The 10921-nt window shown below is 36.4% G+C and overlaps 2 protein-coding genes across 3 annotated transcripts; one reads left to right on the top strand and one right to left on the bottom strand.

Moving 5' to 3' along the window:
* Positions 1-857: 857 nt before the first annotated feature.
* Positions 858-2766, top strand: LOC106325892 (B3 domain-containing protein At5g57720). The gene is made up of 4 exons (XM_013763941.1): positions 858-988; positions 1417-1867; positions 2123-2235; positions 2329-2766. Exons 1-4 carry the CDS (start codon positions 917-919, stop codon positions 2566-2568), a joined length of 876 nt encoding a protein of 291 aa, XP_013619395.1. The 5' UTR covers positions 858-916; the 3' UTR covers positions 2569-2766.
* Positions 2767-3561: 795 nt separating this feature from the next.
* LOC106327084 (heat shock protein 104-like) lies at positions 3562-7108 on the bottom strand. 2 transcript variants are annotated; one of them, XM_013765101.1, is made up of 3 exons: positions 5737-7108; positions 5456-5660; positions 3562-5340 (listed from the first exon to the last, which is right to left on the bottom strand). In XM_013765101.1, exons 1-3 carry the CDS (start codon positions 6816-6818, stop codon positions 3760-3762), a joined length of 2868 nt encoding a protein of 955 aa, XP_013620555.1. In that variant the 5' UTR covers positions 6819-7108; the 3' UTR covers positions 3562-3759. The 2 variants fall into 2 exon arrangements, with proteins under 2 accessions (XP_013620555.1, XP_013620554.1); XM_013765100.1 differs by having other exon boundaries at positions 3562-5343.
* Between the last annotated feature and the right edge of the window lie 3813 nt (positions 7109-10921).

The following is a 10921-nucleotide window of genomic DNA, read 5'->3' on the forward strand; positions in this document are numbered from 1 at the left end:
GCCACATGTCATCTCTACAATCAATTTCACAAAACAAATATGACATGGCTACTGAAATTGATGGCATGACGAAAAAATATGACATGGATAATTTTATTTAATATTGATTTATATTTTTGGCAAACTTATTAGAATATGGTAATAATTCATATATTACATTTAATATTGATATTTCTTTTTGGTAATTTTTTTTTAAATATGGTAATAGCTCATACATCGTCTATAAAATAAATATATTCACATATAACATTTCAAATTTCGAAATATTATTATTTTTGTATAATTATCCAATTTGTATTACTAATTATGCAATTTGTATTACCAAAGGTTTCAAATTTTTTTACAATTTTGAAAAAAAATTAAATATCTAATCGTAAGATCATTAGTTTCTTATATATCTACAAATTTTATAAGTATTGTTTAGGCTAAATTTTTGATAATTATGCAATTTTGTATCATTTTTATTAGTTTTATACAAATTGATTTAATATATATCAAATCTATATTAAATATTAGTAAGAAAATAGTAAAATCTATAATATTTAATAAATTTCATTTTTAAATATAAGTTAGATTTAAAAAATTCTTTACTGCACATGGTGACCCGAGTAGTCCACTTAAAGAATTTGAAAATTTTATGTAAAAAACAAGTGACGTTTATATATCATGAATTTTCCACTACTCTCTGCAAATATGTCCGTTCTTATTCAGAAATGAGGTTACATAGCACATGCTTTACGACTATGACGACTTGTAGTTAGGGGCATTTTGGTAATGCTGTCTCACTCTCTGAAAGACTTTATACACAAACTCACGCTAACACATTTCTCATTGTATGCACTTGTCCAAAAGGAAAGCTTGGAGATTCCAAACTAACGAAGAAGCAAAAACAAGAGAGTGAAGAAGAAGAAAGAATATGGTTTTTACTCCATACCCAGATTTTCTCATTATCTACAACTCCAAAGATGTTTCTCTTTCTCAACGTTTGGTAAATAATCTTTCTCTCTTTTGTTTTCTTAAAAAAAAAATAAACTTTTTTCTCCAAATTGCGTTTGTTGCTAGAATGTAGAATATTGTTTACACTTTTGATTTTAGTCTTCTGTTTAGCTCTTAACCTGACTCATTTCTTCTGCTTAGGGTTTGGTTCTGTTCCTGGTTTTGCAGTGGTCGGTTCTGTTTCTGCTCTCTTAGGGTTTAAGTCATCTTGTGTCTGGTCTCTTAAAGTTTGGTTCTTTTAACTGATCTCTTAGGGTTTGGCTTTGTTCCTGATTTCCTAGGGTTTTTGTTATGTTTCTGATCTTTTAGGATGTGGTAAAACATGACACCGTAGATATTACGATTCCTCTGTTCTTGATACCTCTTTGTCACTAAGTGGAGCATTTGATTTTTTTTTTTGTCATTTTGTAAATTTTGTAGGTACTCCCAAGTGATTACAGACAGTACTACCCAACGCCTCTCCCTCAGACAGCGGTTCTCAGGAAGCCAGAAGGAAACTTCTGGGCCGTCAAATGGGGAATAAGTCCAGAGGAGGAGATTAGCTTCGGAGATGGCTGGTCTACGTTCATTGCAGAGAATGATCCCCTCGACGGAGACTTTCTGCAGTTCTCTTACGATGGTTCCCGAAGCTTCATGGTTAGCATTTTCAGGGGTGGGCTCCCTGTGAAGCCAAAAGCTCCTGTCACAATACAAGACATTTCAGATGATGATGATGAGGATAAAACAGCTGGTGATGATGGTAATGAGAAGAAAGAAGAAGATTATGATCAGAACATGATCATTTCTCTTTCTTTGGGAAGTAGCGACGAAGAGTACGATGCTGATAAAACGGTTTGTGAAGTTAACAAAGCTCATAGAACTTTAGAGAGAGGTAAAAACACAACCTATCTTTGTTTATGTTTTCTTTTTTTTTTTTTTTTTTTTAAAGTTTTTTTTTTTTTTTTTATTGAACACCATCTCACAATCTAGCTAGAACCGATTAACTTAGATTGAACTAAAAACCGTATGTCTCAACGGGTCCTCATGCAATTTTTTTTATACTAAAAAGTTTGTTTATCATACATGGTTTAGATAGTTTTCATCGAAATAACATAAAATATTGAACAGAGTATTATTATTTTATCAGGAAGTTCTTCGCAAAGGATACGTGCTCAATCCATTGGTGATCCGGAAATGTATCTTGATGATCCCAAGAACCCTTGTTTTATTGCAACTTCGTCGTCGTGTAGGCGTATGTTGGTAAATGATCTTCCATCTTGATCAGCTTTGTATTTCTATTCTTATCATTTTTGTATTAAATATTTTGTTTTTTTTTGTATCTGTTGCTTGCAGGTGATTGCTATGCAAGTAATAAAAGACTATGACTTGAAGTTTGATGGCACGATCAAGTTCATCGATGGATTTGGTGAATTAGAGGGAAAGATCGGAAACTGGAAAGATCGTGTTGTCGTTTACCCGTGGCAAGAAATCTATCAGAGAAACCATGCGAAGCCCGGAGATGTGATCATATGTGAGATTCTACGTGAAGGAGATGTTGTTCGATCCATCAAGGCTCACTTCGTTAAGAAATGATGTTTTATTTATGCGTCTCAAGACTTCAAAGAATTGGTGTTTATGTAATGTTAACCTTCGTCGTCTCGTCTCTTTTAGGCTGTTGTGTTATCCTTTGTTCTCTCAGGATCTTGTTGAAACTTGGTGTTTGCTTTTGAATTTAAGTTTTAAATGTTTGGTGTCGCATGTGTTATTAGAAATGCTGGAGTGTGCCTCAATATTACATTTTAGTAAAATCGCACATCTATTAATCTAATCAGATCGGTGAGAATCGGTTTAGACTTGAAAGTGCCAAAAAAAGTAAAACGGCTGTTAGGCAAGTTAATCTCTCTGCTTATTTAAATCAAGGAAGATACAATAAGGAAAAGGTCATTTAGTACTATTACTATGTTATTTCTTTAATATATTAAGGTACTAAACATTATGACCTCATCTTATCTCAACGCAAACAAACAATTAAGAATTAACCATTGATACGTTAGATCGTATATTCAGACTTATTTAATCAAAAAGTATTGAATCTGTGAGACTTCTGCTCTGCGTCATACCTTTTTGTAGTTGTAACAGGTTAGCTCTAAAGATAAAGTAATAATCTAATTTGTAACTGGAGAAATGAAAGGAAAAAAGAAGATGAGGAAAAGGTCAAAATGCAAACAATAATGGAATAAGAATATAAATACATAATTAAACGACGAAACACATGCAATGTTCATCTTTCTTTTTTTCTGGAAACTTTTGTTATATCAACAACACGAAAACTTTCTTCAAAAAAATTATACCACTGAAAAACTTTTTTCATTTTTGATTCCATTTTTGTCTCTTTCCTTTACATTCTTTTCATTTTGTTCAGAAAAATACAAGAAACCTTAATAAATTGCAGACCTTTTTGCAATCAGAAATATTTTTAGATCCTGCTTAACTCGAGAATCAATGGTCCCCTGCGTATGAATGCAGACTAAAGGCAAAGCAATTGTTTCACGCATCTAACCTTATTAAGATTTTCTTTTAATTGACTACAAAAAATAATTCAACTTTATTAATCAAATAAATATATATAATTGCTATCACCCCCTCCTTACATCAACACAAAAACTAGACTGTGGAACTATAAACATCTTTAACTGTTTTTACCCCTAACTGTTTCCCTTTCCACCCGCCAAAACCAGTTGAGACATATTTACATCTCTGCCCTTCCTCAGTCTCAAAACTCACTCACATTGCCAACGTAACACTCGTCGGCAGTATATCACCGCCGCTCCGTTCACCGGAACCTTCATCTAGCTCGAGCCGAGCAACCGTACGATCACCGTAAGTACCAGAAGACGACACTCGAGCCTTAAGCTGACTCAAAACCGGAACAATCACCTTCTCAATCCACTCCTCTAACTCCATCCTCCCTAACCACACACCGCTCAAGATTCTCTGAAGCGCCTCGTCCTCCACTTCCATCGATAAAGACTCGCCTACCACCGCCACGAACCTCTCCGACAACGTATCCGAGATCCTCCGTCTCACCGCTCCGAAATCAACCGCCCTGAACGCCACCGCATCGTCTACGCGGCTCACCAGCTCGTGAAACGCAAAGGGAACGCATTGTAAAGACAGCTTCCCGCTAAAACCTTGCTCCTCTTGATCGTTATCCGTCGTTAGATCGCTGGTATTGTCCGTTGTTGTATCAGCAGCTTGGTTTAGATCGAATGATAAACCGGAACCGTGTTCTCTCTTCGGTTTACTCGTCCCCCTCTCGTCCTCACTACTAAACAGCCAGCTAGCTCTACGTTTCCCCCGCATAGACAACCTCAAACTCCAGCTTTCACTCGCCAAGTCCCGAAGCTTCGCTTCACTATCAAGGAAACACGTTTTCGCAGAAAGATGCCAGCTGGCTGTCATAACAAAGATCACGTTACCTAAACTGATCTCACGGCCGTGAGAATCAGCTATCCTCCCTCTATCCATCGCCCTTCTGATGCTTCCGCGCAGCAACATATCAGCTTCGTCGATATCTTCAAGCAAGATAACAGAGAACGGACTCCTCTTAACCGTTTCCGCTATCCTATCCAGCACAGTTTTACCACGGAGGTTGTTATGATGATGACTCACATCTCCACCGTCCTGTCTCGACCCGAGCTGGATTGTTATAGGACTGGTTCCGTATACAAGAGAAGAGAGAGCAGAGACCATTTTTCTTTTGCCGACTCTGTCTGGTCCTGAGAAGAGTAACCACACGTCTCCCTTTGATAGAACACCGCGCCGTTTCCCGTTCCCTAGCTTGCACTGACTAACGGTCGCGGCCACAGCGGAGGCGGCGTCGTGCTGCCACCAGACTTTCTCTGTCATTCCTTTCAGAAGCTTCTTGAACAAATCAATGTCTAGAGAGTTTTCGAGATTAGACACACTGATCTTGTCGTTGTTAGGGACTGATTCGGAGGTTATGCAGCCGAGGAAGTCTCTTACTTGCACGTCCCCTTCCTTCTCCGAAACCTCTGTCCGTCCAAGAACAAGATCGGTCTGAACCGTGCTCCCGGGAGGACTGATCTTCTTCTTGGCTTGTTCTGGCAGCAAAGAGCTCATAGGTTTCAAGGGCACCCTCTCACGCAACTCTCTGTTGGGTTGGAACTTAGACTGAAACGGCTGACGTAGAAGCATGTTGGGACCGTAGGAGCTTGTTGTCAACGGTATAGGAATCGGAATCGGAACCGGAACCGGAACGATCCTCTCGCTCTTGTTGTGAAAGCTAGGATGAAGACGTACACACGCTTCATTCCATTTCTTCTGCACTTCTTCAATCTTTGCCTGCTATTTAAAAAAAAAATTGAACCGAAAACATTACGAACTGACATGTAACCGAGACAATTATCTATCTGATTAGTGATTAGTCCTGTAATCATATCATAGACCGTAAACTAACCGGTTTAGCACTCAATAGCCATTGTGGCAACTGTTTCGGCTGAGTTACTTCTGTTTTAACCTCTTGAGACAATGAATCAATTTCAGAGAGCTCTCGCTCGTAACTCTGTGAACACTCCGGACAACACTTCAGTGTCCTGTTCGGAGGTACGAAGCTCTTCAACGGCGTGAATGATTGAGCCGACGATCCCAAATTGTTCCCAAGCCTAATGAGAATAAATTATAATCAAAATATGAATTTAAACATAAAGCTGAGATCTTTTTTTTCTTAGCATCACTCACCTGGGAAAAACTCCGGTGGCCGGAGCTTTGGCAGCCAGCGACACAGCTTGGAGATCCCAATCGTTCTCCATCGATGGATGATAAACTTGACATCTTAAATAAGTCTCGCACGTCGCGGTTCCTACAAACCAGAGCCTTCCTTCGTATTTCTCCAGAAGCCTCCGCAGCTCCGCCACCGCCGTCCCCCCTACCGTCGAGCTCGGTTGCTCCACGAGCCACTTCAAGTCTCCAAGATTCAGAATCACACCTCCGCCGCCTCCAGGATCCGAATTCTTAATCCGGGTCTCCAGCAACCCGTCAAGCTCCCCGATCCTCACCGCCTTGTCCGTACCAATCTCCTCGAAATTAACAACCTTCTTCGCTGCTGCTTCACCGCTCTCAATTCTCTTAAGGACCTCGCGAACGACCCGACCCGGCTCCGACTCTCCGACTAAAACCGGGTTCTTCTTCTTCCCCCGACTCAATATATCCATCACCCGCCCAACGTCGTCGTTTTTACTCACCCCTGGTTGCGCCTTAGACGTGTTCTGCTGATACGTGTTCCGCGTCATCAAAACGCTTGGACTCGGCGTCGTATTGTTGTTACTCAACGACTTCTCTATCGTCGCTTTAACCGCGGGACTTGAGAAGCTAGCCTCCCGCATAACCCGGCTCACGCTCGGATCATCCAGTATCGATATAACGAGCTGCTCCAGCTCCACTTTAACCGCCAGCAGCGGCTGATGCTGCTGCTCCGGATACCCGCGGCGCTGATGAGCTTGCGCTCGCTTCAGCGCCGCCATAAGCGCGTTGGAGATCGGCGGGTCGTTTCCCGGAGTGGCTGTCACGGTGGGGAGACGCTCGAGGGCCACGCTGAAGCAGAGCTCGAGGGCTCGGCACTGGAGAGGGTGTGAAGAGTTGGGGTGGGATCGGATGCAAGATCGTCGGAGAAAACCAGAGGGTGAAGCGAGGAGAGTGGCTGCGACGTGGAGGGGTGTAGTTTGGCCGTGGTTGCGACGCGCCGCCTCTGAGATTGATTGGTTTAAAACGGTGGCGGCTTCCGGCGTCAGAGTCTGTTGGATCGTACTTAAACCAGCTCTCATCGTTTCTTGTTAACTTCCCCACTCTGTCTTGGTCTCTCTTTCTTCAATTATATGTGGGAATTAAAAAATTGGAAAAAGAAAGTGGAAAGATCGAATCTTTATTATTTTTTTAAGGCAAAGAATGAAATAAAGATGGAATCCTTTTGAGTTGGGTTGTTAATTATTCAGACAGGTTTTGTGAACTGTGGTTCCTCAATTTCTTGATCAGGAAGAAAAAAGGGAGGAAGGGATAATGATAATGAAAATATATAAGATTTGCCTGAACTCATCCACCGGCCAGAAAAAATGAAAAGGCCTTTGATAGGTTTTATAAGTCAAGGAGAAAAAAGGTAGTCGTTTTCTGATTTAAATGTGTGAGAGAAAATATCTAAAAATAATTAATTATTGGGAGAAGTAGACAAATTGGAATTTTGAATGGATCATAAAAATAAAATACTACTTTTGGATCCAACAAATTGAAGATAAAAAGGTAACTATGGAAAGTGGGAGGGGGAGTGAAGACAAATTAAACTCAAAATTAAAAGAGGAAAAGGGATAGAAGAAAGTGAATACTAGTATTACTTACTCGCTTTTGTCACTTTTAATTACAAAACTTGTAGTTGCTGAAATGAATAATAGTTGTGAGGCCAGTTTTCGGAAAAAAAAAGAATAATAGTTGTGAATGTGTATTACTATTACTCTTATTGATTTTTTTTATGTTGGTTCATGACTCCATTCCATATAGCGCCTTAATTTGTATGGCTGAGGATTCATAACAGTTAATCTGAGTCTAGCATATATTTTTTTTCTTTGTGAAGAAAAACGGTTTAAGTTTTAGTTTCTTTTTTTATAAAATCGTTTTTTTCATTCCTATTAAATTAGTGTAGATTATTGACTTACTTTTACAACCATTTTTAATTGATTCCACCATTTAGATGACAAAAGATTAATTAGTAAACTTTTTGTGATTCTAAAAATAAAGTTGTATCTAGAAGCATGGCTTTATCCAACATTTCTTCACATACTATCAACTTTTCAGAATTCAACATTTTTCCGTCGTATATATGTTAGAAACAAAAAATAATAAAATAAACAACAGGAAACATGTAATTTGCATGGGTCTAAAACAGGTAACTTTGTTCATAAGATGTCCATGGCAAATTCACGTGATATATTACATATATTTACACCTTTTAATTTAAGAAGTTAACAGTTATTAGATGGAAATAGATGATAATAATATTTATCACAAAACAAAAATGTTAGCGGTGGTAGAAACATTTTAAATGTGAAAATATCTAGTGGTTTAGAAATCTTGCGATGATAAGAAAACAACAAAAGACTGCATGATTCACATAACTAACATTTTTCCATTTCAAAAGGTGAACAGTTGCTAGATTCTAGTATGAATCTTTACCGGAAAGTCAGTTATACAAATGTGTAAGGTATGAAACAAAGTCAATACGCGTTTTTAAAGTAGACGTGATATTATATGCGTTTACTCGATTTGAATAAAATTTGAGCTTACTTTCAGTGGTTATCTCTCACATTTATAATTCAACGTTGACTACCTTTACTTTACTGAAAAGTATTTTAAAGAATAATTGAATTTGTGTTAAAAAGTATAACTGAATTTAAAACGTGATTAACCGACTCAGTAACTGAAATACAACTGAACATTTTTCTTTTTTTTGGAATAAAATATCATTTTAGCAAATCATGTAAATGATACGTTAACTTAAATATAAGTAACATATTAAGATGAACGATAACACAAAGATGACACCGGTATGTGTTGCTAAAAATACACGCGTACGTGTATATATGGAAATACCATAAAAATACTAGTCCAAAATATTGGACACATTTGTTCTCCAGCTATATTATAAATATTGATCATAAAGTATAAAGATAACTTCTATTAAGAGATTAAATGTATGATGAATAATAATTAGAATATTAAGATTTTGTTTAGTTACATGATTTAAAAATATATGTATAATCAATGACTAGTAAATTCAAATGAAAATATTAGTTAACAATTAGTGAACACAAACAGATTAAAACCCCTTTCTCAAAAAAAAAAAACTCAAACGTATTAAAATACAACAAGTTACTCTAACCTTAAATTATAATATACAAATTCAAAATTTTTGTAACAATGTTAAGTATACACAATATTCACTTTCACAGCATTCAAAATAAATCATTATATTTCGATATTTGATATATCTTACAATATTAGTTACTTTAACCAAAAAAAATCTTACAGTATTAACTGTTAACTTATTAGTAGTGATGGATATCAGGATATCTACTAGTAAGCTACTCTCTCCGTTCCTAAATATAAAATGTTTAGGTAAAAACACGCATATTAAAAAAATCATTGTTTTGTTTAGAAAATATTATTAAAACTATAAATTAATGTTATTCAACTAATTAAAAATAAATTATCAAATATGATTGGTTACACAATTTTTAATTAAGTAAAAAGTTACCTAGAAAAATGAAAACATTTTATATATTTAAACATCAAAATTCTTTAAAACATCTTAAGTTTAGAAACATAACGAGTAATAAATTAATCGATAAATACTTGAATTAATTAATAGAATACCTTAAAGGTCACAAAAATCATGATGCCCCTATTGGTAACGCATGCTCTATCTATTCCCTTTCTCTTTACGCATTCCCTTCTCCTCGATATATCTATTTTTAAAAGTAAATTAAAACTACCGAATTTAACATATTGTAGCAGCAGCTAGAGCAAAAATTAGATCTGATTGGTATTCATGCAGCATAGGTATCAGAAGAAGGAATTGTTAACGTGAATGGTTACATGATTATGTTCATGCCGAGAACGAATTACGGTACAACTGTACAAGCGCCGTCCCCGTTAATAGCTTCAGTGAGTTTAATAAAATGTGTGTATATGTATTGATTCTTATTTTGTAAACCAGAGTGTTTAAAAGTATTTTAGGTTTTAAATTCTAAAAAAGTGATCGGAGATGAGATTTTGGTGGGTGAAAAAGGCAACGCTTATTTTCAAAAAAAAGGCCAACGCATGATATTGCTTCTTCGACCATCATCTTTCTCGGTTCATTACAATGTGAAAAAGGCTCTGTCTAAGTATCTCCATTCTTATTTTTCTAAACAAGAAAAAGTAAAACAAACCCTTTATGCACGCTACAACTTTGAAAATAGGTTTTGTATTTTTATACATAGTCCCATGCGTGTGCATATATTTTATTGCATGAAACATGTAACTTCGAGTTAAGTTGCATAGGTTACTTTAAGAACGAGAAATCTTTGGATTAATTTTTATATAATTTCTTTGAATAGAATAAAATCATGTTTTAGAATAATAGATCTGTAAAAGATATATGTATGATCCTTTTGGAAGCAATATTTGGATGTTATGATTACGGAATACATTATAAACACCATACCAGAAAGAAAATGGAGAAAAAAAAAAGAATCTTGCTTTTCACACACGAGTTCTACTTTTGTTTTTGAAGTCAAAAACGTTGTCGGTGCGCACTGAGAAGATAGAGGAAATGGATTATTAAAAGATGAGAACTACTTTGCTTCTAAAGACTTTCTCACAAAACTAATGATAGATGAATAGAAGAATGATTTCACGAGGAAGAAAACAGAAGTAAAATAAAAATATCATTTTGATTATCTATAAATACTTTACTTACACATGCCATCTGGTTTTTATTATAAACAAAGTTTTGAAGTACAAAGATCCACAACGAAAGTGACAACCCAAACCCAAACCCAAATTAACCCAACAACAAAAACTAAAACAAAGCACTACAAGAAAACAGTGGTATTCTGACGGACATTCCGACAAAAAATGAAATCCTCGGAATTTCCGAGGATATTCCGAAGAAACCTAAATTTGGTTTCCTCAGAATTTCCTCGGAATTCCGTCGGTATATTCCGAGGAAATTTCGAGGAACACTTGATATACTCGATCGATCGATGCGTTTTTGAACATAAACGGATCGATCGATGCGTTTATAAAAAAACGTTCGAGATTTTGTTCATTCGATCTATTGGATATCCACATCGATCGATGAGATAATCTAATCGATCGATCACATTGTTACGCTTTG

The sequence above is a fragment of the Brassica oleracea genome, chromosome C2 (genome assembly GCF_000695525.1).
Source record: "Brassica oleracea var. oleracea cultivar TO1000 chromosome C2, BOL, whole genome shotgun sequence".
NCBI lineage: Eukaryota > Viridiplantae > Streptophyta > Magnoliopsida > Brassicales > Brassicaceae > Brassica > Brassica oleracea.